This window comes from Aspergillus saccharolyticus, assembly GCF_003184585.1.
Source record: "Aspergillus saccharolyticus JOP 1030-1 unplaced genomic scaffold BP01scaffold_28, whole genome shotgun sequence".
Lineage (NCBI taxonomy): Eukaryota > Fungi > Ascomycota > Eurotiomycetes > Eurotiales > Aspergillaceae > Aspergillus > Aspergillus saccharolyticus.
Genome location: NW_020290638.1, coordinates 157383 through 185306, shown reverse-complemented (window position 1 = coordinate 185306; position 27924 = coordinate 157383). Strand labels below are relative to the sequence as shown.

Here is a 27924-nt window from a genome sequence, read left to right as displayed (position 1 = left end):
ATGTCGACCACCGTGGAAAAGGTAGGACCCTATCCCTTTTACACCCTTTGATTAGCTTCAGAGCACTTGCTAACCTTTTGACCTTTGGGATCTAGATCAAACAAATCGAAGATGAGGTTCGCGCCCAGCAAGCCCGCCCCACGACAACCGCTGCGCCAGGGAAATGTGCACACTGACCGGTCTCTTCCTTCCAGATGGCCAAGACGCAGAAGAACAAGGCTACGGCCTTTCACTTGGGTAGGATGCGCTCATCACACGAAGAGTTGATTTTGGGATTGGGCCAGGCGCTGACGAGAAGCGTGCAGGACAATTGAAGGCGAAGCTCGCAAAGCTGAAGCGAGAGCTGTTGACTCCGACCGGTGGTGGTGGCGGCGGCGGTGGTGGTAAGTATTGGCCATGTTTCTTGGTTATGCGGAATTACTGCAATGATGCTGACAAGTGTGTGTGTGTGTGTGTTTCGCAGCTGGCTTCGATGTCGCCCGTACTGGTGTTGCTAGTGTGTATGTTTACTCTCTCTCCCAGATCTGAAGGTCATTGCGATGGGATGGGGAGTATACGCGGTTATTAGGTTTACTGACATGTCTGCGGGATAGTGGCTTCATTGGTTTCCCCTCTGTGGGAAAGAGTACTCTCATGAGCAGATTGACGGGACAGCATTCGGAAGGTTGGTCTCCTTTTGCATTCCGTTTCGCTCTGGCTGTGCAAAGGGTCGCGTTTGGGCAGAGAACACCAATAGCTGACAAGGAGGACTTTTACAGCTGCCGCTTACGAGTTCACGACTTTGACGACTGTGCCTGGACAGGTGATGTACAACGGTGCGAAGATCCAGATTCTTGATCTGCCCGGTATTATTCAGGGTGCCAAGGATGGTAAGGGTCGTGGTCGTCAGGTCATTGCTGTGGCCAAAACTTGCCATCTGATCTTCATCGTGCTCGACGTCAACAAGCCGCTGCACGACAAGAAGATCATTGAGAACGAATTGGAGGGATTCGGTATCAGAATCAACAAGCAGCCCCCCAACATTGTTTTCAAGAAGAAGGACAAGGGTGGTATCGCCATCACGAGCACGGTTCCTTTGACACACATTGACAACGATGTATGTCGTCTCCTGGTCAGGGGTTTTCGGTCATAAATGCAGGTACTGATGCATCGCAGGAAATCAAAGCCGTCATGAGCGAGTACAAGATCTCTTCCGCGGATATCTCTATCAGATGCGATGCGACTATCGACGATCTCATCGATGTGTTGGAAGCCAAGAGTCGAGCCTACATTCCCGTCGTCTATGCCCTCAACAAGATTGACGCAATCACGATTCAGGAGTTGGATTTGCTGTATCGGATCCCCAACGCCTGCCCCATTAGCTCCGAGCACGGATGGAATGTGGATGAGTTGCTGGAGATGATGTGGGAGAAACTCAACTTGCGCCGGATTTACACCAAGCCCAAGGGCAAGACGCCGGATTACACGGCCCCCGTTGTTCTGAGAGCCAATGCCTGCACGGTCGAAGACTTTGTAAGGATATCCGCACGACTAGCGTCGTATCTTACTTCTAACAATCACCCCAGTGCAATGCCATTCACCGCACAATCAAGGAGCAGTTCAAGCACGCTATTGTCTATGGGCGCTCAGTCAAGCACCAACCGCAGCGTGTCGGCCTGTCACACGAGTTGGCAGATGAAGATATTGGTCCGTGCCCATTGCTTCTAGGTCTACCCGGGGAATATTAGGATCTCCAGAACTAACTCTAGTGGCTATACCACAGTGTCCATCGTCAAGCGGTAATCGAGTCCGAACGTGAATCCGACCCTCCTGGATGAGAAGTCCGCCCCCTTGAGCGGACCACCGCAGTGGCGAATCGCAGTCACGACAATGATCAATCTCGAATCGATTTGTGTATTCAAAGGGAGAGGGGGAAAGGGGAGAGGGCTTTTTGTGTTTCTCCACCTAAGTATTAAGCGCCGCCCCAAGGAAGAGCCAGGCCCTTGTGACAGATTTCCGCGAGATGGACCATAGGATTTGTGATTGGAGGGAAAGGAGGAAGAGGAAAGACGGGGCTTGCGCACGGGCGAGAAGTCCGCAGCCAAATGTCGCCCTGGGAGGGAATTACTCGTGCCTACTCGTTCGAGGGAGAATCGCCCAGAGCATGACTCAGGATGAGGTTTTCTCCCTTGATATGGTATATAGTAATCTGATGCGCAGACCCCGGTCTAGCAAAGCGGATGTCTCTGGGCGATTTGGTGAGAGGACGAATCGGACAGAGTAAGAACAAACAGGTTTTTAAGACTGGACACAAAAAGCTGGAATGTTATTCTTCTAAGGGGTTTCCACTCATTTTCTTGGGGATGAGCAAGTACTTAGGATCTGCTGATACATTATGATATCTTTTGTTGGCAAACCATCTCTATTATTCTTCATCATTTGGATGGTTATGTCTTTCTATTTTTTTTTTTTTTTTTTTTTTTTTAAGGGGGCCGGGCGGAAGAGCGAAACTCTGTTTCAACTCATATTTCCGTATTCTCTCATCTGCTTCTTCATTGCCAGGTGAGGATTTTGTGACTCTGATACCGTCCGACGGCGGACATTGGTCCTAGATCCCGGATCCTGAGGACGATTCCCCGCCTATAGAAATCCAGACTGTTGCTGCATACGTAGATCAATGCGAGACGGCATACCGTCAGTGCTGAGGAGGATGAGATCGAGCCAAATTTAGCCCCAGAGTTCACTCCATTTGATGAGGTGTCATGATAATCATCATAGCTATGATGAGGAGAAAAAGGAGGTAGTTAGCGTTTTCCCAGCAACAGCAGAGCTGCTAGTGACTGACCTGCGTCCTATAGGCTATAGTTGGTACTCCGTAGTACTGACTACCTAGTCTGGCTCCAGCTGAACTGCTACTAGCTGAACTGCCACTAGCTAAACTAGCCCGAGCTAGCGATTATGACGCACGTCCGTCCGTCTGTCTAGTACGAATCGTTCTGAATTTCATCAAACTTCAATCAACCCTTCCAATAGAGTGGAGTAGCGACTGTTTTTCTCTGGCCGGCAGGTTGTTATTTAGGAAGGGGCTGTCTCTGTGGGGATGTTTGATTGCTCTCGTTCCATCGTGTTGAGATGGCCGCTATCGGCAGACGAGGAGGGTACGTCAGGTACTACCGGTAGGTAGTAGGCACCGTACCTGGCAGATACACCCCTTTTTTGCTGGTTAGTTGCGTTGCCCGGTGTCTTATGCATTGGTATCCGTTGAGCCCGACTCCGAAGGATGGAGAAGAGAGAGAGAGAGACAGAGAGAGAGAGAGATCGGAAGGCCGAATGTACTGTGGATTGGGAGTCCTCCGTAAGCTCAACACATGCATACAGGATGGGAATCACCCACCAATGGCTATTCTACTCCCCGAGTAAGAGTAATCCGAAATTATGGTTTTTATAAGGAGAGAGTGAATGGGTACCCTTGTACCATTTGCTTGTATAATAATAGACCCAGGGGAGGGCAGAGGGTTGGCAAACCGGAAATTGCATCCTGTGAATGATGAGGAGCGATAATGGCTCTGGATGCGTTTCCATCTAATATGGGTTTACGGCATCAGAGTGCATGTGCTATTTCGGGAGGGGGGGGAGGGGGGTCTCCTTCATAGGGAGAGGATTTGTGCCTGGCAGATAATGGGGGTCTGAGGGTTCTTGGAGCGGGGTTTTCTTGATCTCATATATTGTACCTTAGGTAGGTAGGTAGAATATTACTAGTTCTTATCTTGGCTCGTGCAGCTTGTTGTGTGTGCTCTGTAAGTATACTTTGTCTGCACGCAGGGTGAGAATAGCTTCGATCAGAATGTACTCGGGTGGGGTTCCTTTAAATCCAGACGTATAGCTGCCTCAGGCTGAAGCTAATCGATTTTATTCAAACTGCGTTGCTGGATAGTCAATTCCAGTCTGTAGACTCTTGTCAGTCTGCGCCATGATGAAAGTAGTATGCACGATAGTGGTAAGTCATCTCTCCCTCGCCTGCTTCTTTCTTCTCTTGTAGTAGTTGATTGATTCATTGAGTGGTTTTCCTTCGCGTCGTGCGGCCGGGTCCGAAAAATGGCAATCATTAACTTGATGATTCGATGGGGTAGAGGCTTCAACTCAGGGTCTTTCATTGGTAGGGGGAGAGGTTGATGCTGGGAACTGATACTACAATCCATGTATACTGTACTAGTCAGCTGCCAGGTAAGGTATTTACCGGAATCTAGTATTGTCTTGTAAGGTCACTGGTCTCCAAGGATTGGTTGGTCCTGAGTAAGTTGGTGCCATTGGGCTGATTGCTTGGGAGTGGAGGGGATGTATACTGTAACAATCATGGGATTATGCTCGTAGTGGGGATGGAGTTGCGTTCTCGAGTAAAAGGAGACGATGATGAAAGTGCATTGTAGTACAGAGTCTGTGGGGTTTAGGCTTGACTTTATGTTGGAGTTGGAGTTGTGGGTCGTAGATGTGGTTGTAGATAGTGTGGTTGGTCTTGGTTGTGGTGTGGTTACCTACGGTTGATGATCATTATACAGTAGGTGGTCGTAGCTGGCGGATAGCAAGTAGGGTGGGCAAAGTCGTAGTTCGGACCAGTCCTTCGATTTTCTTTGGTCATAAGTTATTTGCTGCTACTACTGCTACCGCTGGTTATACTACCCTAAGAAGCTACGGCGTGCGATTTCTCTCTATTCCTCGGTGACTACTTGCTGTGATACAGCACCTCTCACTCTGGCTTCTCTAGCGAGGTCACAGCCATTAGTGATGCCAGATATAGATCGATTTCAGAAAGGTGGCTGCCGGCTTTGGCTCCCTCCATGTGTCCGGTCCTCGATCTACCCGATGCATTTGGACTGATCACAAGAGCGCCTTGGAAAGAAGACATCATGTTCATGGCTCATGCACGAGGGTGGGAATCGACAGGGGAGGGTCTGTAATCCTGATGAACCAGGATATGCTATCGAGAAAGAAGCGGTCTGCAATTCCTGGGAGACCCAGGTCCGGAGTGCATGTCGCCATCGGATCGTTGGGTGGGTTTTCTTCCTTTCTTTCTACACAGTATGCAATTCATTTGTATGAGTGAAGTCGGGTGAGTAGTGGCGAGGTTACTTGTCGGGCGATGACTACTGCGTACAGTTCGATTGAAGCAGCGTAGGTGAACTGGAAGAAGTCCTTTCGAGCATCCAGGATAGTGGAGAACAACTTCACTCTCTCACCTCTTCTTCAGACTCGAGACACTGAGGTGAGATTTTGCTGGGTCAGCTGACCGATCAAGCACCGAAACGTTGTCTTCCCATCCCCCCGGACTGGTGGAGGCTGCATTGGACTGCATGTATTCTGTTAACTTACCCTTTTTCCCTCCTCTTTCTTTCCATCCGATTTGTCACTGATAGCCTCTTCATCTGCAGCTGCTCAAGCTTACCTACCTTCTGTCTGGCTTTTCAAGCAACAATCAGCTCCTCTAACCCCCGTTGACCCGGTCCACTCTCTCCAGTCTTCCATTTTTGTCCTGGATATCGCGGATGTCGCCGATGTCGCCCGGACTAGATACTGCCACACAAACCGCCATGGCTTGGGGCTGGTTGATCTCACACCGTCTGACTGCAAGGGCGAAACAAAGAAGTACTCTGCGGTCGCGTTCGCAAACCGGCTGGTTGGGAAAAAAAAATGCTTGGATTGCTTGACACCAACTACGGCTACGGCGTACTGCGACTACAAAGAAAAGAAGAAGATGATGGTGGCGACGGTGGTGGTGATGATGACGAACCCACGATGCGCGAATACGGGCTTAGGATTTGAGCTCCTGCATTGCCCTTGCTGGTTTGGGGAGGAGAGGGGGTTAATTTGGATCTGGGCAACATCGGCTGCAGTAGTCTTGTCGAACTGGAATTAGTTCCCTGCATTCTCCCTCAGAATCTCGCAAATCTCCACCCTTGGCCCTCAGATCTCCTCCTCACCTCACCACACCGCCGCAGCGGAGTTCGCCCGCCTGATGTCATCCTTCATTTTCCCGCGACTTCGGGTTACTTCCGTTTCATTTCAACGGGCTTTTTTCTCACCTCCCTTGGTACGAATGGAACCCATCGCCTGTGCGCGCCATCTTCAATCGGCGCGTGCGCGGCTGCTTGGAACCGGGACCGGACGGGCAGCCCCGGGTGACGGAGATGAACTTATCAACCACACACCTGCTGATACTACTTGTTACCTCCCGAATCCGGGAGAGGCAGGGGAAGAGAGATCGATGCATGCCCGTCGCAGTGAGACGTCGCTTCTGCAAAGTACCTGGTACACGTTACATATGCGATTAAGAACACGGCAGAAGCCTTCCGGCATCTGCAATGGCTTCTCGTACCTGACAGATGTCGACTGCTCTGGCCTTGTAGAACGGTAAGGCTATCATGACCCCCTCCAACGATCTCATTCGGTGCCTGACGTCGCACCACTTTTCCCAACCTTGTCCATGCAGAGAGCCCTGAGTCTCAGCAGATCCCATCGGGCCAATCACACGCCCGCCTGGCATATTAATTAGCGCCCTTCTTTACTCCCTTTGGGCCCCCCCCTTCGTCGCCTCCCTTTGCCTTCTCTCTTCTTTTTCCCGAGGCCTGTCTTTCTTCTGTCTGTCGGGCCTGTCCAACCCTCGCCTTGGTATGTCTGTAACCTCCGGTTGCGTGGAATATTGGCCAGTCGGAATTGCTCTATCATAAGCCGAATGGGCGTGTAATATGGAATGACGTATCTTCGGATTGTTTGGTCGATTTGCGCGCGCTGGGAACTGAAGTGGGTTCTCTTCTGATGATTGTCTCTAACAATCACGACCTCTCTTTCTCTCTATCCGATTGTCAAACTTGCATTGTTCTCGCTGGCGGGATGAAGTTGAGAACAAGCAAGCACTCAAGCAGATGACCCCTCTTGAGGTATAGTACAGTACGATACCTGCTGCCCACTGGAACAACAATAAGATCGGTTCCATGGATTAGATAAAGCCATCGACTCCTTCATGTGGGGAAGTAAGCGAAAATGATGATGATAGGTACGAGATTCATACGAATGTCTTTCATAAGCATCAGTCATGAAAGGATATGTATTACATACAATCACTTAGTTACTCTAATTGACAGCAGCAGCAGCCCTCGTGGTGTCTCATCCGAACAAGCGGGGCGGATTCACCCAGCAGTGATTCAGAGTCACGTTTTTTTTTTCCCGCCTTCTCCTCCCTCCGTCCCGTCCGTCACCCCAACTGCCTAAGACCGGTTAGCACTTGGAAACTTTAGGTACCAGCCCCCCCCCTTTTTTAGTTAGTACCAATACGGTGTGCTGTTTGAAAGCCCCGGTAAGGCTGCTCTTGCATGAAAGACATGTCGGATGCCGTGGAGACCATCCAGGGTATACGGGCAGAAAAATTGAGGGAGGGTTGTACCAGCTAGGTAGACTTTCCCTTGTGCGCACTGCATTGCGTACAGGCAAAAGAGAAATTTGCACGTTCGAATCATTGTTATCGGCAGACATATTGGGAAGAGGAACAATCGAGAATATCTTAAGAGTAAGTACTAGGTATTCTGAGTGATCTTCTGCTCCAATCAGTGGCGGGTCGATGATGCCCAGTAATTTTTCCCCTGCTTGCCATGATTCGCAGTGGCCAGAACGCTAAACCGGAAGTAGGAAGAGTTTTGCCCTCCGTCGAGTCGAATCATTCATGTCCGATCCCTATCTTGAAATCTTCACGTTCAACACCTCCCCAGAAAAGAAGAACCCTGTCCGGTGGTGCCAATATGACAGCTCCAGTTGCTTCATTGACTAGTACAGTATCAGCGGGAAATCGATCCTTTGTCGTCATAAGTGGCCCCGACTCATGTAGCTCGCTATTTTGAAGTGTCTCTTCTATTATGTATGATTATTAGTATCTATTGAGGGTGGTGCTCGAATTATGAGATTGGGAGAATAATACCGTACCTTTTCACTTAGTTCCAATGGACCGACTCCGTACATAGTACTCCGTGCACAGTATAAATTAATTACAATATAGTATTGCTTAGGTTGCCGGGCCGGGGTGGACCACTGCGGGTACCAGAAGTGGACCGTGAAGGGGTCAGAGCTCCCTTTCCCTTTACTTTTACTTTCCTCTCTTCGTCGGCTCTCAATGTCGGTGCTGAACGGAACCTTACCCAGTCGAGGGTAGGAACCGATTCAATTATCGCTTCCCACCAAGCCCCCACCCCCCGCCAAAAGCCTGCTTCCCAGCTCCATCATCTAAAGCCTGACCGAGCCATGCCCGTCTGTGCTTATCGTGATAGGATCAAGACCCTTGTCTAGCCTACGCATACTCAAGTTATGAGAACGAAATATCGACCTACGACGTATCATTTCCCCTGCCGTATCTCCTGACGGTTTTCGCGTGACAAATGACCGTGCAGATCGCCCTTTTCCCGCTGCTCTGACTGGACTCACTGGAGTGATTAACCTGCCCATACAGCTTCAAGGTTCCATGGGTTGGTTGGTTGCATGAATTGACGACCCAGATGGGGTCGTTCGGCGCAGTCGTCGTCTCAATAACGAGATCTTCTGTACGGAGTAGTATATACGAGCTAGTATCGGGGAGCCCACCTTCTAAATAGTTACATACCGGTACGCCCAAGTGCACTCCTCCCTCCTCTGCTCATGAAGCTCGGAACCGAAGGCGAACTGACATTCTATGATGTCCTCCCCATTGGCCTCGTTCTCCTTGGGCTTTTATTCTTCTCAGGGCAGGCACTGCCATTTTCCCGAGGATCCGTGCTCTGATGAAGGGGGACCTTCGCCTCTCGACCCTTTCCTCATCAGCTTACCCCTGGCCCACTTCTTCACCGAGTGAAGGTGAGCAGCAAACCTGACCACCTAGTTGGGTGCGGGCAAAAATCCACCACCATCCGCAAAGATGAAAATCCCACGCAGATGGCCAGCTGGGAAGATTTAAAAACAATGGACAAGCTGTTGTGAGACCGTCGCTTAGTAGTAAGAGACTATCGAGGACGGGTTCCGCGCCGTCTCAGGGCCCGCAAGGCCTTTCATCCTGTATGTCATGCGGGCAATTAGGTTCAGCGGTTCTCGATCCGCTCCCCGTCCGTCGATGGGAACCATGGTTGATCAACAAGAACTCTTTACGAGAAGCGGGCATCTTTTCCATGATGTACGTCCCGAGGTAGATCTGCTCGGTCTATCCTTTTTCCCATGGGCTGTCTCTCTCCAACACATTATTCATCCACCCGGGCCGCGCTGAACTCACGGGAGCTTATGGTGTGAGGTGCGGATTATGTTGTCCATCTCGGGCTTGTCTCCGGGCATTCGCTTAACTCAAGACTCCGAACTGTAGTAGTAGTGAAGAAAAGAGGATTGAGTATGAGGAGAGTAGGGATGAAGGGGAAACGAGCATGATTCATGGACGAATTGATCGGTTTTTGACTCCTCCATCGGACTTTTCTGGGGACTACTATGATTTGGCCTAGGAGCCTGGCTCCACCTAGGATCATTGGGGCGGGGGAAACGGCGATGGTGGGAAAAGAAGTGTGTTCCTCCCCCTTTCCCTCCCCACCACCCATTAAATGTACAGGCTTTTCCTGGACTGAATTTTGAGGGGAGGGAGGGGAGTATTATCCCTACCTATATTAGTATGACGGCAGACCGCCAAACGGTGGTTCGGATACCTGGATCCTTCCTTTGGTGTAACAGTGTCTGCTGCTGCGTGCTCCACGATGGAAATAGACCCCCAGCCGGAGGCCATGCTAGATCAAGCTCAAGCGAAGCCTGAATGCAACCTAGTATGCCCACCCGGAAACAGAAGACGTTGGCAACGGAAGGGAAAGGAGAGGGAGGGGGAGGGTGGCAGCACAGCAAAAGAAGATGAAGACTGGCTGGGCCCCGGTCGAGAGGAGAGCAAAGACTTCCATTGCTTGAATTACGTACAGTCAGTAAGCATGAACTGAAGATTACGGAGATTTACCTGACACGAGGTGGTACCAACACAATACAGGCCCTTTAGCGGTATTTGGACCCGAGAGTCGATCCCTGTCCCTCTAATCTAGATCCTGGCCAATCAGAGATGGTTTCTTCCGCATTGGACTCAATTCCGACCAGCCAATCCAGAAATGCATGCGCCATGTCTTTTTCAATTTCTTCAAATGAATCTATCAAATCTGGTCACGATTCGGAGTATACCTAGATTTCATGCATCCTCGTGTCTCTGCCACAAGAGGAACTAGCTCTGGTGCCGTGCGGTCTGGGCAGCCCAGATATGAATCGGCCATGATTCCAAAGCAAGCTTCCTCCGGAGTCCAGACTGGCGCATTGTTGCTCAAGCTGCCTTGTTCCATCTGTAAAGTTGATCAGAATCTGCCGCACAGGCTATACAGACCACTGGTTATAGACCAGAAATATTCGGGGATCCGAACCGGGTGAAAATGGATGGATAGATGAATAGATGATAGATGAAATGGACCATGCAGGTCGGGTTTTCTTGGTCTGAGATAAATAAAGTGCAGAAGAGACTGAAGGACAAATTAAATCAATAATAGACGGTTATAATCAAATGGATATCATCAATCAAACAATTTAAATGATGAACAAATAAAAGAGCCAAAAAGAAAAAGGGAAGTAAAAAAAAAAAAAAAAGAAAAGGCCAAAGTTAAACGGAGTTGCGGACGGAGACTGGACCGTTGATGGAATTTACTGACGCCTCCTCAGTTCCTCTCCTCATCTTCTCCTCACCAGTGCATCAACTCAACTACGACTTACTCGTACCGATCGTAACTTACCTCTTACCTCTTACCTTTTTCTACTACTCCGTACACTCACTTGACTGACTGACTTACTTCCTTCCTCCATTCCACTCAATCACCAACTACTACTACCTCCTCCTCTCCGCCAATTGATTGATATGTACAACAAGCTAATCGTCTGAGCTTCTCGGTCGATTCCCTGATCTTCCCTGCGGTGCCTGTGCTCTGGCCCGACCTCTATTTACTCCCTCTTTCTCTCGCTCCCTTACTACCATTTAAAAACCTCCATGCTTTCTTTTACCCACCCGCTGCGCTGCGCATGCTTGACCCGCTTTTTCGCTTGAAAGGCGACTGACTCTCCTCTACTGATACGGAGTACTAGAAACTGATTCCCTTTCCTTTCCGGCCTGTTCTTCCATGTGAACTTATATGGGCCAGACGTCTTCTGTTTTCGCCCCTCCCCTCCCCTCGGATCAGTGATATTCTTGGTCCATCTTGGGGTGGTCTATCCTATCAGACGCCAATTGTCGGGGGAGCGCAGATCTGGTGGCTCTGAAAAGTTGATACATGCGCTCTTCAGCTTCCGTCAGCGCAGCTCACTCGATCCTCCCGTTCGAGTCTGAATATGCATCACTTTTTCCCCTTGTCTTGGCCCTAGACCGTCTATTTGACTGGCTTCCCACCTATCGTTGCTTTTTCTTCCAGAGCTATTGATCAGATTTTACCTCCCCGGGTTCTTTATTCTTTAAAACCCCTTTGGGGTTGTCTAGTAGACACATACTCTGGTTGAGCACTTGTCTCAAAGCCCCCCTCCACCACTTCTGCTTCCCCTCGCCTCCTCTGATATACCTAACCCATCTCTCTCCCTTGTTCTGCCCTTTTGATTTCTTGTCTAAGAAAAATTCTCTGTCCTACCATCCTTCACCATGGAAACAGAAAGCACACATGCAACAGACAGCGAGTTTGCGCAATCACCGTGGGTGGATATGGGTGGTTTCAGTCCATCCGAGCAATCGCCCACCCTGGACTATCCAGGTTTCGGATACGGTGTCTTGCCGCTCGACGCTTCGTATGGAGTCTCAATTCCACCACCTTATGCATCATTGCCAATGACTATGACCTCCAACACATGGCCTAGCATGCTCACAACCCAGGGGCCTTTCTCGGAGGCGGGCATGCCTGCCATGCCTCTACCGCCGCCGCCGCCACCACCACCACCACCACCACAACAACAACCACCGCCCCAACAATCGCCCGCCACTGTTTCCGTTACACCTATCCAGCCGCCACGCAAGTCTTCGACCAGCGGCTCCACCCCACGGCGTACCCTCACGGATGAGGACCGACGACGAATGTGTCTCTATCATGAGGAGAACAAGACCGCTAAGCAGACCGACATTGGAGGTACAGTGTTCATGCCTATTCCTGGAATGAAGTCTCCGTCTAACCGGTTTCTCTGCAGCACTCTTTGGTGTCGAGAGAAGGTAAAGTCTGATTTGCTACTTATGGCATGCTTCAAAGCGGTCAAGCTTCCTGCTAACTCGATTGAAGTACTGTGTCCAAGGTTCTCCGTCAGAAGGAGAAATACCTTAACCCGGATGATGGCACTCGCTCACCCATTAAGCGGGCCAAAGGCAGAGTGCCAGACATCGAAAAAGCCCTTTCTAATTGGGCGAGAAATTATCAGCGCCAGGGTTACCCTCTCAACGACGAGAAGATCCGGGAAAAGGCGCTTTTCTTTGCTAGCACATGCGGCAGTCCAGATGGCAAAGAAAAAGTATTGAGTACCAGCTGGCTCGAGAAATTCAAACGCAAGTACAACCTCATGGGAGCCAAGTCCCGCAAGGGCTCCCTCAGTGCCAAGAGTGACTCGGAGAGTCCGACCTGTCTGAGCATTGACTCGGCACTGGCTTCTGCCATCCACTCTCCGACTATCCTGTCCCCCACATCGACCACGGGATTCCTCAGCCCATCCCCACTCTCGCCGATGCAAAGCAATGAGAACATCAGAGCAGAGTTCACCCATAGCTTGGCTGAGATGACGGAAGATTTTCAACATGCTCATAGCCACAGTACGACTTCGCTGGATACATCCTCGACCTTCTCCGCAGGCGTGACGAGCCCAACCTCTACCCTAGTCACCGACAGTCCTTTCACACCTACGAGCCAGTCCCTTACTTCGCCGGTGGATGGCAGCTCCAACCGACCCCGCAGCCAGACCTTTCCACTAGGCACGGCGGATCCCAGCTTGCTCTCACTTGAAGAAACCGAGGAACTGACAAAGGCCGCTCTCCGACAATCTATCCTGATGCAAGAGGCAACTTCGATGGAGGAACAGCCGGACCAAAAGATTCTGCCGGGCCTGGACACCTCGGTGGGGACGATCAAGCGCAATCGCAGCAACCCGGAAATCAAGCCCAAGACCACATACCCATCGCCATTCTCCAAGTCCACCAACGCGTCTCCCGTCAACTCACCGGGAACCCCAAGTCAAGATGAAGCGAGGAAGGCGCTGGAGTTGGTGATGAGCTATCTGAAGCAGCAACCGGCCGGCCTCGTGGCAGAAGACTATCTTACCATTGGAAAATTGATGGAAAAGCTCGAGCTCACCAAGCCATCACAAGGCACGCTTCCGGGCGGACTCACTCGAATCGACGAGCACGAAGATGTGCCTTCTCTGAACAAGAAACGAAGCATTCACAGCATGGGTTAAGCGGTACCCATTGAGACCGACAGATTCACCGGCGGTGACCCTCTTCAGACTGATGTATCATCATTCAAGGCTGCAAACCGCGCAGACCAGGGCGGAGACATACGAAGTGCAGCATTGATAGTACAAATGTTTTCCCCCCTCTTTTCTGGGTAATCTCTTGCAGTTTATTTTTTTTTCCAGCATCTTGATATCACATTTCCTTTTGTTGTTTGGGTGGCACTCTGATCTTAATTATTGCATCTCACATGCCATGTCTGGATGTTTTCATCATGGTTTTGTCTTTTCCCTATAATAACACTGTGGGAGAGGGACTGAGGGTGGGCAGACAAAAAGAAGTTACTACTTGGGATATGGTACACCAGAAGAGGGCAACCTCAATCATCATACATACGGGAAAGGCAACTCGGTGGGAACGGGATTTCGGGGTGTTTGAGGATATCAACTTGTATGTGTGTGTGTGTGTGTGTGTGTGTGTGTGTGTGTGTGTGTGTGTGTGTGTAATATCTATAATTTCGACAGGGCTTTCATTTTTCTTATTATTTTGATTATTATCTTTTCCTCAGAGCATAGAACAATCAGAGTTGGAAACTGCACTGTACGCGCAGAGAGCAGACATTTCTCCTCGATTTTGCAATCTTTTGACTACGTGTGCGTGTGTGCGTGCAATTCAGAGCCTAGACACAGTCCCCGATCTGATCTAATGGTATTGATGGCAGAAATCATGACGAAGGAAAGAACCTCAGGGGTGAGGTGAAGAGAATACTACATCATGATGGACTGTGTTGTATTCTCATTGGTGCAATGTCTGAACAGCTGCCTCATACAGTACATCGTTTTGGAGATGATGGTGACGATGATGACGATGATGTTCGCAGACTCACTCACCGCATCACTTTGCCCTGTGAATGATTCAAAATTGATGTCATCAAATCAGTTGACTACTGACCTATGTGGAGCAGTGCGACCTGATCTCGTAAGCGCCGTGTGTCCCTGGAAAGCAGCCGTGGCGCATCGCAATCGTTTCTTGGCGGATTTGAACTTTATCCTGTGTGTGTATGTATCAGGGGTCTTCTTCTATCGATAATAAGGAGGGGCATTGAAGGTACATGCTTGGTGATCTTTGAATGAGATTGACCTAGTTCTTTACTCCACTCCAAAAGAGTCAACCCCCCCCAAAAGCTTGTAGGTGAAGTACCAGATGCTGGTTGGCGCTAGCAAAGGTACTAGTACACACAACCCTGGCCTGGGCTGCGGATGCGAATGCGAATGCGAATGCGGATACTCTATGTGCCTGACTGCCTGACTGCCTGTGTGCCTGGCTGCCTGAAGCAAGTAGCCGTGCTGTCAAGATGCCCGAGATCCATCTCGCATATCTACCTACTACGGAGAAGCGATTACTGTACAACCTGTACAGGACCTTGTCATTGCCCAATCTCTATCTTGTGGAATCACACCCACAAACCCACACACCCACCCGCACACATACACACCACACACAAATGAGCTTAAAATCTCGCCTGTCATTCTTCCCCTTCCATGGGTCCAGTCCAGTCCAGTTCCAAGACACGAGATGACATGGATGACATGGATGACAGTACTAAGCACCTGGCCTAATCATTGGACTTAAACTTTCACCAATCTCGCATTAACTACACAAACTACCTACCTACTATCCATCTACCTGCCTGCCTGCTTCCCTGAAAATCTATTCCCATATCCAACCGCTAGGACCGTAACAGGGTACATGCAGGGCATCGAGCATCGTACTTTTTGTTCTTTCACACTTCGTACTAACTCCCAACAAACCCCCCCCGCCCTTTCCTGATATCGACCTTATGCTGGCGGCCTTATCAGAAAAAAAAAAAAAAAGTCTAGAAAGCCCAAGGCTTGGGCTTAGAATCTCGTCTAGACGGGGCGGCTATAAGCCAGGACTAGGCCGCGGCGAGGCGAGACGGGGCGAGACTTGCTCCTCATGCTGTACCCTCTACAAACATACAAGATAGGTTTATGGACGGGGAACGAGAGGATTACCAGCCGGCAGTGGTCTGAAGTTGCATGGCGTGGCGTGGCGTGGCGTGGCGTGGGGAGGCGAGACGAGGCGAGGCGAGGCGAGGCAGGGCGAAGTAGAGCCCGACAAGACAGGCAAGTCCCAGACAGGTCGAGTATCCAGCGACGTGCCGTGCGCGCGAGTCAGGGTAGACAGCGACAAAGGTACCGTGGCTACCTCCCCTACCAAATTACCTACGAGAGTACAATGCAATACAAGGCCGTGTCGGCATGGACCACGAAGACGAAGGATTGACAGGACAGGCCACCTAGGGTGCGAAGTCTAAACGGACATCCATGCATATCGAAACAATCAAAAATCATTACTTATCATTACTAGCTCGCGGCGGAGGACGATTGCTATGGAGTACAAGCGAAAAGAAACAAAGATCTTCCATGCAACGTAGGCCTCGTCTAGCGATACTCTATGCGGAAAAGGCCCGGGGAACTCAGTTCGCGGCCTCTGGCGAGAGGCCCCTGTCCTCCATCAGTTCAGCAAGACTACGCTCGGAGAGCTCGGGAAGAAGGTTGGTGAGAACTGCTTCGATGATTGAGTAGATCAGGTGTTTGTTGCAGTAGTCGTCCGAGAAGACATCAAGGATCTCCTCGATTGACCCGAGGAGATACTCTTCTTCTGCGTCCTCGATTGGCGCAGGTGCCGGCGACGACGATACAGAGGGCGATAGCGAAGTTTGTCTGTTTGAGGGCGAATAATCCGCTGGGCGAGTAGTGGACAAGACAACGGCCGGAACGGCGAAAAACCGCCGAACTATTGGGCGAGGCACCCGAGAGAGAATGCTGGCCGCGCAGCGTCGCTTGACAGATGCGAAATCAGATGTAGAGGGTCGCGGGTCCGGCGATAAGGGCGCTGTCACTGCAAGACCAGTCGTTGTGACGCTACTGCAAGCGTCACTTGCGCCAGCGGTGTCGCTAACAGGGTCTTTGGCGAGTGCGATAGGAGGCGTGGGAGGTTTCACAGACAGCTGCGGAGCCGATACCGCCGTGGTCGCCGCCGCCGGACGGGTGTTCAGCGGGAAAAGCGCCGCTCTGGTCGCCAGAAGCAGGTTTGGTAACAAAGCGGGGGTGAAAACATAATCCTGGATAGTCTCGTGAAAGAACCTAGTGGGGGCGAAATGTGAGAAAACCGCTGTGAGCAGGGATAAAGGGGGTCAGAAAGGGCATTGGAGACAATCTAACTCCAAAGAAGGGCAGCGGAGCACCTCGATGGTGTGGAGAAGCGGTTGACCCCGACAGACCAATATTTCACAAAGAAGCGAGGTTCTGCCTGACCACAGACACGGCAGAAGAGCTTGGGCCATTCATTGGTGCGATTGAGATACCACCAGTAATCCTGAACATGACTGCAGGAGGAAGAAGAGCAGGGCGGAACATCTTCCAGCAGGCAGGAGAGGTAAGGCAGCTCATGCGTCGGTACGGCATCTGCCCTTAGCCTCTCTCGTAACGTGTCTATATGCACCATAGAATACAGGTGGGATACAGACAGAAATCGTGTGCGAGGGATTTTGGTGATTGGCCTGAAAATTAGGCGCAGGGTAGTAATATGCCCTGGCCATGCAAATAACCCCGAAATGACCGGCCATTCAGATCAAAATCGAATCATGATCGTCGCAAATAATTTGGCATCATCACTAGTGTTTGCTTGTGGCCCAGGGGCTAAAGAGCGCCATTTGCTTGAGCAAGGGTCGATTTAGCATCCACTCCGTACTAGCCTTCGAGGATAAGGGTTGAGATGGTTCAATACCCATCCTGAATTTCTTTGCTCCTGGTTGTTGCTTTGTTTGACAGCCAGACCGTGCGTGGAGAGTACGGGACGGAAGGGCCGGTCCCGTTCCTCACCGGTCAGGAAAAGGCCGGTGCAAAAGATGAATGAGATGGGATAGAATGGCAGCGAGGGAGATTGCGGGAGGCCACATTCGACCTGACTCGGCATGTCCGACATTCAACCATAAGAGGATGGCATGACAGGTGTGGAAAGTGACCGAGGTAGGGGCTGATCAAAGCATGTCAATCAATCAATCAATCAGTCAATGAACTGATTGATTGATTGATTGAGCAATTCAGAAATTGATGAAGTCTGAAGAAGGAACGGGACGACCGGCTGGTAATGGCCGTTACGCAGGTGGTAAGATAACCGTAAGCGCCGGTCACAGTCGGTAATAAGACCACCGCTCTTGCAGGGGCGAATCATAGTTGGACGAAGGGAAATGCAGAGGTCGGGCCGTGCATCCACCGGCAGATCAAGTGATCGTTGCAGTATGCGAGCAATGCGCATCCCGTATGCATCACCCACGACCCACCGGCTCCTGCTCCGTCATCCTAAATCTTCGAATGTTGACCACCCAGTAGCATGACTTGTTCACGCCAGTGTAGATCATCATTCGGAAGTCATACCGCACCGCTTCTCCACAGGTTCAAGGTAACGCTACCATTCGCAGTGTCGATTTCGGAGGACTTGAAAAGTGCTTGGCGAAAGAGGGGAAAGGACCGGAGGGGATACTCAAGAAAAAAAAAAGGCAACTTACCTGTCAAGAACACTATCTGTGTCACCCAATTTACCTGGACCCGCCAGGATCAAGTGCTGAAGCAGGGCGAGGAATCCCCCAAGCCATGGCATCCGCCGAGGTATATCCAGGAGTTGAGCGAGCATACTGTAGAGCCGATACTTGAGCACAGGTCGCCTCGTCGAGCTCGTGCACATGCTATGTGTCTCGCTCGCTTTGCTGGTTGGTGAAGTGGAAGTCCGAGAGGAGGTCGCCAGATTCGTTGATGAAACGCGAAATAAACCTACTACAATGAAGCGTAGGGTCACATACGCGAGATACCCAAATTGCAGAATCTGCCACGTCCAGTCCGGGACTGGTACTGAGGTCGGTGGGTGTGACGAGCCTTTCAATAGCTCCTCTCGCGACGAAATTAAGCCATATTCGTGCAATCGGGAACGCTGGCGGGACTGAGCTGTGATTGCATCCTCCTGGCGACTTTCGCGCCCAGCATTATCAACCACTTTTGTGAGACTTTCCAGAATGAAGCATCCGTCACTAATTTTTCCAGCCACTGCATTGCCTAGGATAAGATCTGCCATGATATCGCCTAATATGGTCCGTAAACAAACATTCTCAAGGTCTTCCGTTGGAAGGAGGATCGCAAGCGTCCCTTGCACCAGCAACTGCCTGTATATGGATTCGACCTCTTCTTGTTGCGCGATGCTCTGGGCGTTTGACGGGCTCCGCACGGGAGAAAGACCTGGGTGAGGGTTCAAAGAATGGTAGATCTCGCGTAGCGTCGGCGATAGCTCGCTGAGTTCAGACTGTCGTTTGGCTAGCCTGTACGCTATATGATGCCATCATTCAAGTCAGCATTGAACCTCTGTCAAACAAGAGTACATAGCGAAGCAGAATACAACCACACTTACAACTAATATGCGTCTCTATCAGAGCTGGAATCTCATCGAGCACCAACTGCGCAACATCGGTTTCACGTATCCATTGCTCAAGAGCGCGGGTACAGTGCGCAATGACCTGAATGAGTTCATTGATGAAAACCTGATCCGCTGTGATTTTCGAGTACCAAGAAAGGACAAATTCCTTCACTACAATTGCTAACAGAGCGTAGAGTTGACGATCTAGTTCGTTTGAGCTTGTCAAGGGAGGCAACAGCTCTTCCAGAGGTGGGGGCGTGGAAGCACTGCCATGGTTGCCCGGCTGCGGACACAGGACGCGTCTGATCAGAGCGACAGTTGCCTTGTCGCTTGTCGCACTAGCAGTATCATCCCGAGTAGGTGTCTTGGACAATTGGGGTCGACTAGGTCTTGGTGATGCGGGCAGCGGTGGGATTGAAGAAGCCGACAACGCCGTCGACTTGGAGCTGGAGGTAGTTGGGCCAGCCTTGAGTTGCGACAGCGGATGGAGACCCGGGCGGAGAGGGTCGCTGGTCATTTCATCGCCAGTGGAAGAAGCAATACCGGATCGCTATGGTTAGAGAAGTGCGTGGTGTGGATTCAGACTGCAAGACTGTCGGATTGCCAGCCCCATCAGCTAATGCCAGCGCGTGATGGAGAGCGATGTTGATGAAGCAGCAACTACAACAGGCGGAGGGGATGACCTACGCCGCCGCCGCCGCTATTTCCTATTAGGGTAAATAGGGCTTAGGGCTTCTATAGCCCGCGATAAGGCTTATCGCCGCCACATTTCTTATCACCGCAAAGTCCCCGCATCAACGGCGCCCCCTCAAGGTGTGGTTCATCTTCTTCATCCCGCAAATCGCTACTACTGAGTCATTGCCTGCATTCTCAGTCGTTCACTGAGCGTTATTCTTTCTTCAATGGCTTCGTCTGCAGATACCCCAATTCCATTGTGGCTGGACTGTGATCCCGGTAAGTGATCCATTCTCTTGTCGCAATATACAGCAGACGTTTCTACCATTGTCTGTTTTGACCGACGTCACTAATATTTGTTGATAGGTCATGATGTGAGTGCCATTGTTATCGAAGTCTCACATTATAGACGTTCAAACTGATCAAATTCCCGTTGTTTGTATCTAGGATGCCTTCGCTATTCTTCTCGCTGCCCATCACCCCTCATTGAAGCTTCTCGGTATCACAACTATCCATGGCAACTCGTCTCTAGACAATACTACAGTCAACGCTACTCGGGTCCTGGAAGCTATCGGTCGCTCAGACGTTCCTGTTTATCCTGGAACCAAGAAGCCCTTCTGTCGGCCCGCTGTTCATGCCCCCAATATCCACGGTGAGTCTCTAAACTGAGGTCGGCTATACTACAAGCTCGTCGTGCTGACTTGGACGTGGACAGGCGACTCCGGTATCGATGGTACAGAGCTACTCCCGAAGGCGACCGCACTCCCCATCACCGACAAAAACCCCATCCTTGCGATGCGCGACGCACTCTTGGCCGAGCCCAAGGGTACGCCCTGGGTCATTGCTACCGGCACACTGACCAACGTGGCCCTGCTGTTCGCTACGTTCCCGGAAGTGGTGGATCACATTCAGGGGCTGAGCATCATGGGAGGAGCTGTTGGCAATGGCTTCACTGATGTCCCTATGAGTAGGATTGAAGGTCAGCATGACCGGATTGGAAACGTGACCCCCTTCGCCGAGTTCAACATTTACGTGCGTCTCAACACATTTCTAGTCGTCTGCTCTTCGCACTTGCTAATTCGTCCTTTACAGTGCGATCCGGAATCGTCTCAGTCCATCTTCAGTAACGCTGCCCTGGCATCCAAGACGTATCTGATTGCTCTCGACTTGACCCATCAGGTCCTGGCTAGCGAACAGGTGCGGAACCTCCTCCGCCACGGCGGGGATAATTCCTCCGTTCAGCCTTCGACCCTCCGGCAGATGCTGTATGAACTTCTCATTTTCTTTGCCTCCACGTACGAGAACGTGTTTGGACTGTCTTCAGGTCCCCCCCTACACGACCCGCTCGCCGTGGCGATCATCCTGTCCACCCTGAACCCCCTTTACGCAAAGAACCACCCTGAAAAAGCTCTTAAGTTCGATGACCACAACGGCGAGCGCTTCGCTGTCAACGTCGTCACCAACGGTCTTCACTCGAGTGATATGCAGCTGGTTGGACATCTGGGCCAAACCGTGGTTAAACCTGCACCGAACGCTGTCTGCATTCCTCGGGGCGTCGATCTCGACGCTTTCTGGAACTTGATCAATGATTGTTTGAGAAGAGCGGATGAGCTGAACGCTGCACGAAAGGTATAATCTAGATGTTCAGCATATCGGCTTCATTGCACATGGCGGTTCGAGGTGTAGATTAAGATAGAGATTCGGGTACGAGATCATCCAATTAGGATAGAAATGAGATAGATATGAATTGGATAGCATTGATCGGTTTGTTTAATTTACATCGTGACACTCTTTGGTCATTCTAGTTCTTTTCTCATTCACATTTAAACCCGTCCTACCATTCGGGGATCCTTCCATCGGCGCCATAGAACTCCTTCGGCAGCCAGGGCTCTGCATTTGCAGCGACTTGTCTGACGGTTTCCTCATCGACCTCAATTCCCAGCCCCGGCGCTGTGAGGGCGTCCACATACCTATCGTTGACCGCGAAGACCCCGGCATCCTTGACGTAGCTCGTGATATGATACTTACCCGGCTCTGTATTGTAATGCACGCCAAGACTCATCTTCGGGATGACAAAGTTCGGCGTCGCCAAGTCAACCTGCATGCACGCGCTCAGGGTATTCGACCCGAGCGGGCAGTGCGGCGCGATCGCAACATCGTAGGTTTCCGTCATCGAGGCTATCCGTCTCAGCTCCGAGATGCCACCGCAGTGAGCAATATCCGGCTGGAGAATGTCGACGCTCGCATCCCCCAAAAAGCAGTTTACATCCCAGCGACTGTACAGACTCTCCCCAAGAGCGATGGGGTTGGAGACCTGGTCGGCGAGCTGCTTAATCGCCTCGGGATGTTCGGAAAGTGAAAGCTCCTCAAGGAATAGGGGCCGATGCGACTCGAGAGCCTTGGCTAGCTGCTTGGCCATGGGCTTGTGAAGACAGCCGTGGAAGTCAAGGACGGCGTCCTAACCCAGGGCTTTGACGGTCTGGAGACGCTCGACGTACGAGTCGAGGACCCTGGGAGAATCGAGCCAGTTCACGTTCACGGTAGAAGCCCAGGCGCCACGAAATCTGCCCAATGTGCTCAATGTTGCTGTAAATTGGATTTTGTTAGGGTGTGAGGGTACGGCTTTGATCTATGAAACTCACTCGGCTCCGTAACCTTGAAAACGCTTGCAGAGGGCATTCAAAGTACCTTCCACGGCCTCAGCGTGCCCTTCCAGAATGCTCTCACCCCAGCCATAGTTTCTATCTTCACCGACCACTTGACAAATAGCCAGCGTGGAGGGACGCGGAAGTATCCAATTGACTTGATCTTGGCCATGGTGAGACTCTGGTGGAGACAGTATCTGTCTGTGAAGCTCTAGTATGGGGGGTTCACATCAGGAAGTTAAGTAATATTCACCAGCTTCAACATACATAGTCGCATCTGTGAGGAGATGTCGGAGCTGCTCCGCTTGCCAGGCCGAACAATTGACAATTTGTACCCGAATGGGGGATGGACGCTGACAGCCATTTTGAGTTGTTCTTGGCATTGCTGCATCCGAGGCTTTAGGATCCAGAGACCAGAAGATCTATATCAGATCTAGCTGCGTGATATGCTACCCTTAGGGTGCTAAGTGGGTTGCTGTCTTGCATTAGTCCAGGAATAAGCCTGAACGTGGGGATCCTCTCGGAAAAAATAAAAATTGCAAGCCATTCCTTTGTCGACTGCCAATACAAAGCTCAAGTCCAGTTCATTCATGGAATCTTGAAGACTGGAGCTTAGTTAGAGTTAGTGGCTGACTATCTTTCGATTAGAACAACAGTCGGGGCGATCGATCGATATGAGAGAGGGTTCCAACTTTGCCAAAGTGCAGGTCTAAAATGATGCCTGTCTTCCTGCGGGGAGTGAAGAGTGATGAAAAAGCTCAAATGAAAGTCTAGAACAAGCACGACTGAGTGGTGGCAAGAAGACTGGTGATGCCGTTGGCGAAGGAGAGAAGAAGACCGGATACGGCAACCCAGTGACTCCGGGCGGGTTTGCGACTTGCTCAGCATTCGACTGTGACTTCATCTCCAAACAACTCTATTCTTCCTGCAGCTGCAGCGTCATCGCTTCTCCCCCTCGTCTACACCCACGACACTTCGCTAGGGTACTACAACCTGGGCCTTTTCTTCTTCTTCAAGACCTCGCCTCTCTTCAGTGCATGCTCGAGGGCCCGCTCCAACTATTCCCCTTTCTGGCGGGCTGCCTTTCTGCCGCCACTCCACCACCACCGGCTTATTGTCGCTCTCTCAGATCATGCCCCCGGCCAACTCGCCATCTGTATGTGTGTCTCTATGCGCTCTGGTTGATTCTTTGTTATCGCTTGGGTTTGGAGAGATCCCCAGGCTCATGACCCGGTTTTGGCCGCCTTGCTCGTGCATACAACCAATGACTGGGCAGCCATTATCATCGGTCGATATCCAGGCCTATCGTGATCACAGATGGAAATTTTCACCTATACCACAATCATTTCAGAGGTGAATCTTTTGGCTACAAATCTGACTTTCGACATACAGGGAAATCCCGCCCAGTCTCCCTCTGCTGCCTCTCTCCGGTCCCTAGCAGCTAACCCCATTCCTGTACCCTCCCTCCCCGCCGCCGTGTCCGATGACGCCCATGATGATAACGTGAGCTTTCTACGATCGCGTGTACGCTCCCCGCCCGACTCATCTTCTTCGGCCAGCCGTCAGCGCCGTGGTCGACTACAGAACTTGATGGAATTCGATCTCGCCTCGTTCGACTCGGAGGACTTTTCAAATCCGCGCCTTGAAAGCAATCGTCGCATCCCGATTGTGCGCCGCCAGCGCGACACCCCTAACTCCCATCACAACTCCACTTCCAATCCCAATAGCCTTCCCAACTATGAGGGCAGGATGTCGAATCCGCGCTCGCTTTACGGGTGGGCGCCTGCCTCGGATGATGACGAGGATGAGGAAATGAGTTACGAGCCCCTGCACGACAGCAACACCGTTTCCTGGTTTGGCCGCGTTTCGGATCGATATGCTGCTTCGCGCAATGCACGCCGTGAGGCTGCCGGCCGAAGTCCACCCACGGCCACAGACGAATCCACAGACAACAATACCCGTGCCTCCAACGAGTCACCGTACACAATGGCGGACGCTTTGGTGCAGTCCATACGCCGCCAACCACGCCCCGCTCGGACTCGGACTCTGCAGAACTACTTGGTAGAACGGGAACGTGCCAGTCAGGCAGCAGACGAACTGAGGGACCGGTCTGGCACCAGTTCCACTTCGCGAGCATATCGATTTCTGCCCAGCATACGCATCGAACCCCAGCGACCCCTGACTCACAACGATCTCCGCGCTCGAATCAGTGCCCACCGACAGCTACATATGGAGAACCCGCCAAGTCCCCGCTTGAAGGAGACGATTCGCTACCTGGACCGATTACGGCATTCTACCTCTTTCGAAGAGAGCTTGATATCCGCTGCCGCCGGGGGCTTCGTCCAGCTGGACTTTCTCAATGGGGACGAAGACGATTTCATTATCGACACTACGCTGATTGCGCCGCCACCCGAATCCTCATGGCTCCGTCCTGGCATGGTATTTTCCGGGTCACAACGAGCCGCCAGCAGTGCCAGCGCGTTGTTCACACAGCGAATCGCAAGCCCCTCGTTACCTCACGATCCTCTCGTCATCAACGGCAGCGAAACTAACCGCATAAGCGTGTCCACGAGTACTGGTCGGCGATACATGGCAAACAATATCTATAACCTTGGGGGCGTCAAGGACGAGAATTGGCCCGTCAAAGTCACCATCCACCACATCAATCACGACGACATGACATTAGCCGGGACCATGGAGGCCTACAACATCCCCGACAAGACGTCTCCATCGCATGACGCTCACATCATCACGTATCTGGAGGGCGAGATCATCGACTTCAACAAGCACGGCCTGGAGACAAAGAACTTCAAGGCCGACGCCGAGATTGACAGCACATACTGGCGCGAGCTGCAGCCATTCAAGCATTTGACCGATGAAGAGATGACGCGGAACCTAGTGAGTCGCAAGTGGGTAACGGAGGCATTGTCGAAGGGATGGATCCTGATGAGATGGAAAGGTGAGTGGATCGAGAGATTATGTAGTGTAAGCGCTGGTATACTGATTGAGTTCTATAGAACGATGCTTCATCACCCCAACCGACTCACGCCAAGGTCTGACGATCTCTGGGTTCTATTACATTTCGCTGAACCGTGAAAACGGACATATTGATGGGTTGTATTACGACCCGGGCAGTTCACCGTACCAGCAGCTATCGTTGAACCCGGAGACGAGGAAGATGGTGCAGCCGTCTTACGGGTTCCGGTAGGTGTATTTCATTGGAGTTGGCGTTGGAACTGGGTTGTTTTGGAGATATGCGCATAGCCGGTGTTTGTCATATTATGCAGCAGAATCATTGGGAACGTTGGGGCAATTTCCAAGGCTGTCAAGCTACGTACATAGTCTGAATCTAGGACAGGATCTTAGTGTGTCCCGCAATTCAACATGTAAAGTCGATTAATTCAGCCATTCGTTGCCAGCTGACTCGCCCAGACTACGAACAACACCCGAAGTACAATCCATGCAAAGTTTTGAGCACCATGATCTGATTCATTTCTCCAGTATAAAACCGAAACCATCCAGCCTCATGACTAGCACGAGAACCATCCAGTCCCGCGACAGAGATATAAGAAGAGAGACCCACGCATACATGCAAACCGTCGACCGATCCGACAAGATGAATGAGATTTCCCCACCTCCCCACCAAACTACAACTCGTATAAAACCGAATTCACCCAAGTTGCAAGTGGAGACGACAAGAATTTGTGTTGTTCTGTCTTTTTTTTGCCCCCGTGCGCGCAGAAAAAAAAAATCCTCAAGACCATAGCCACTCACACCTGTTTCCAAACACCTACCCCCGTTTCCACGTGCGCCACTCTCAAGTTACCAAGACTGGGGAAATGGGGCGAGCAATGCAATGCAAATTCAACAGAATCGCACACATTTACTGCTCAGTCTGGAAGTAGTTGAGGAGGACGGAGCGCTCCTGGGACTCCTCACCCCAATCCTTAACGACGACGCAAGAGCAGTTGACGACCTTGCGGGCGTTACCCTCACGGTCGAGCTGGCCTGAATGACACAAAAAAAGTCAGCAAAAATTCAAAATTGTCAGTTTTGCGACACTCTATTGAGGCGCCGCATCACACCATCCCATGTCGATTAGGAAAAATTTTGAAGTGGGGGAAGCAGGCACATACAAAGACCAACCCACTCGCCGAGGAGCTTTCCATCGGGGACCTTGATGAGGGGGATCTTGTGCTCGGAGCACAGAGCAACGACCAGCTTCTTGTAGGCCTCCTCCTCGCAGCCCTCGTTCAGGACACACATGTGCGCCTGGCGACGGTCGAGGGCCTTGGCGGCCTCGCGCAGACCACGGGCAAGACCGTCGTGGATCAGCGAGATGCGGAGGACACCCTTGAGAGCGTCGAGGACGGACATCTGACCGCCGGCACCGGCATCGGCCGAAACCTCGACCTCATCGGCGGCAACGGGGGGGTTGGATTGGGTCTCTTCTCCGTCCGACTGTCACCACCACAAGACAAAACTGTTAGTTGGGAGATGTTCAAGTGGGCGGGGTGCGAGGTTTGGTGGTCAGGGCTGCATAGGGCAGGCATAGGTAGGCTCACCATTTTGTAGATTGTGTTGATAGACTGGTCTGTCGGATTATCCTCAAAGAGTTCGAGGTGGTTGTTCTTGTATAGGCTAGTGGTGGTGGTGGGTGCGGCCAATTTTGCGCTGCGCTCGCCTAAATGTGTGCCCTACAGAGTTTACGTAAGATGATAGGTCATGTGATAGTGTTGCACGTGACGTGGGGTTTTGATGTCTCGCGCTAGCCTTGAATGGAACCGTGCATACAACAAGTACTCCGTAGCTCACGTCGGGCCGGTCCGCCGAATGAATCCATGCTGATTATCTATGACTGCCAGCCCCAAGTTATACTAAGCGATGATAGAGGGGAAAGTACGGTTTATGTCTCACATAATTTTCGAGACACGATCCCTCTCGTATAAAAGTACGCGTCCTTGGTGTACAAATTTACTCATGGCGATCTCCATCGCAGTAACATTCTCCTTACAACCTCTCTCCCGTACCGTACTCTGGCGATTGTCGACTGGGAGCAGTCTGGCTGGCCACTCGAGTACTGGGAATCTCGCAAGGCACACTGGGCTGCTTGGGGAACGGAGGAGTGGTCAATGACCACCTGTCTAGGAGTCTAGATCAATATGGTAAGGCAGTACTTGGGATCCGTGGGACTGCTACCTGTCTGTCGACACTGGCATTCTCCACTACCGCACTACCCAACGAAACCCAAAGAACTACCGTGACAGCGCCCAGCTAGCCTTCCTCCCTGCAGAGCCAACCCCAGCCTCTCGATCTCAGGATGCAGCCGTACAAGGTGCGCGAGCACACTAAAGACAAGATTCCCACCCGCCGACTCACCACCTAGAATTACATCGGCAGGTTGGTGGTGGTTGAGGACATAGCGGAGACAACTGACTCCCTGGCGGAGCTGCGTTGGGTATGTGGCTGTCGGGGGAAAATGAATTCTTCTCCTACACGGTGTGTACCATTGTCAATTCGCTTGTTTTGTACTTTGTGGTGTGCAGTACATCTGTCCTGGTTTAATGAAGGAAAGGAAAGGAAAGGAAAGGAAAGGAAAGGAAAGGAAAGGAAAGGAAAGGAAAGGAAAGGAAAGGAAAGGAAAGGAAAGGAAAGGAAAGG

General features: G+C 51.4%; 10 protein-coding genes across 10 annotated transcripts in view; 6 read left to right on the top strand and 4 right to left on the bottom strand.

Moving 5' to 3' along the window:
- Positions 1-1782, top strand: BP01DRAFT_375622 (GTP-binding protein RBG1; the record flags this gene model as incomplete). The annotated part of the gene is made up of 10 exons (XM_025576901.1): positions 1-21; positions 96-116; positions 195-237; positions 306-383; positions 464-500; positions 594-664; positions 759-1096; positions 1156-1512; positions 1566-1686; positions 1763-1782. 10 exons carry the CDS (start codon positions 1-3, stop codon positions 1780-1782), a joined length of 1107 nt encoding a protein of 368 aa, XP_025429227.1.
- An 8239-nt stretch (positions 1783-10021) lies between these two features.
- BP01DRAFT_106043 (uncharacterized protein) lies at positions 10022-10478 on the top strand. Its single transcript, XM_025570284.1, has one exon. The coding sequence runs from the start codon at positions 10195-10197 to the stop codon at positions 10423-10425; it is 231 nt and encodes a 76-aa protein (XP_025429226.1). The 5' UTR covers positions 10022-10194; the 3' UTR covers positions 10426-10478.
- Positions 10479-11671: 1193 nt separating this feature from the next.
- BP01DRAFT_301569 (uncharacterized protein) lies at positions 11672-13458 on the top strand (the record flags this gene model as incomplete). The annotated part of the gene is made up of 3 exons (XM_025572033.1): positions 11672-12149; positions 12208-12229; positions 12297-13458. The coding sequence occupies 3 exons, from the start codon at positions 11672-11674 to the stop codon at positions 13456-13458; spliced, it is 1662 nt and encodes a 553-aa protein (XP_025429225.1).
- Positions 13459-17920: 4462 nt separating this feature from the next.
- BP01DRAFT_105997 (PXA domain-containing protein) lies at positions 17921-19625 on the bottom strand. Its single transcript, XM_025570283.1, has 2 exons — positions 18938-19625; positions 17921-18855 (listed from the first exon to the last, which is right to left on the bottom strand). The coding sequence occupies exons 1-2, from the start codon at positions 19458-19460 to the stop codon at positions 18044-18046; spliced, it is 1335 nt and encodes a 444-aa protein (XP_025429224.1). The 5' UTR covers positions 19461-19625; the 3' UTR covers positions 17921-18043.
- A 125-nt stretch (positions 19626-19750) lies between these two features.
- On the top strand, positions 19751-21381 carry BP01DRAFT_323770 (uridine-cytidine N-ribohydrolase). The gene is made up of 5 exons (XM_025572804.1): positions 19751-19897; positions 19985-19992; positions 20066-20270; positions 20334-20650; positions 20711-21381. The coding sequence occupies exons 1-5, from the start codon at positions 19846-19848 to the stop codon at positions 21251-21253; spliced, it is 1125 nt and encodes a 374-aa protein (XP_025429223.1). The 5' UTR covers positions 19751-19845; the 3' UTR covers positions 21254-21381.
- Positions 21382-21452: 71 nt separating this feature from the next.
- BP01DRAFT_384686 (enolase C-terminal domain-like protein) lies at positions 21453-22627 on the bottom strand (the record flags this gene model as incomplete). The annotated part of the gene is made up of 4 exons (XM_025577530.1): positions 21453-22076; positions 22117-22204; positions 22261-22426; positions 22531-22627. The coding sequence occupies 4 exons, from the start codon at positions 22625-22627 to the stop codon at positions 21453-21455; spliced, it is 975 nt and encodes a 324-aa protein (XP_025429222.1).
- Positions 22628-23199: 572 nt separating this feature from the next.
- On the top strand, positions 23200-25617 carry BP01DRAFT_358757 (GID4/VID24 family protein). The gene is made up of 3 exons (XM_025575509.1): positions 23200-23419; positions 23656-25222; positions 25281-25617. Exons 1-3 carry the CDS (start codon positions 23396-23398, stop codon positions 25469-25471), a joined length of 1782 nt encoding a protein of 593 aa, XP_025429221.1. The 5' UTR covers positions 23200-23395; the 3' UTR covers positions 25472-25617.
- A 38-nt stretch (positions 25618-25655) lies between these two features.
- Positions 25656-26876, bottom strand: BP01DRAFT_105945 (40S ribosomal protein eS12). Its single transcript, XM_025570282.1, has 3 exons — positions 26829-26876; positions 26400-26746; positions 25656-26271 (listed from the first exon to the last, which is right to left on the bottom strand). The coding sequence occupies exons 2-3, from the start codon at positions 26638-26640 to the stop codon at positions 26147-26149; spliced, it is 366 nt and encodes a 121-aa protein (XP_025429220.1). The 5' UTR covers positions 26641-26746; positions 26829-26876; the 3' UTR covers positions 25656-26146.
- A 232-nt stretch (positions 26877-27108) lies between these two features.
- On the top strand, positions 27109-27525 carry BP01DRAFT_105867 (uncharacterized protein). The gene has a single exon (XM_025570280.1). It carries the CDS (start codon positions 27148-27150, stop codon positions 27397-27399), a length of 252 nt encoding a protein of 83 aa, XP_025429219.1. The 5' UTR covers positions 27109-27147; the 3' UTR covers positions 27400-27525.
- BP01DRAFT_105853 (uncharacterized protein) overlaps positions 27448-27924 on the bottom strand; it is an 830-nt gene continuing 353 nt past the window's right edge. The window contains exon 2 of the mRNA XM_025570279.1: positions 27448-27755. Coding sequence (XP_025429218.1) covers positions 27497-27755 — 259 coding nt within the window. The 3' untranslated portion in view covers positions 27448-27496. The remainder of the gene's footprint in view (positions 27756-27924) is intronic.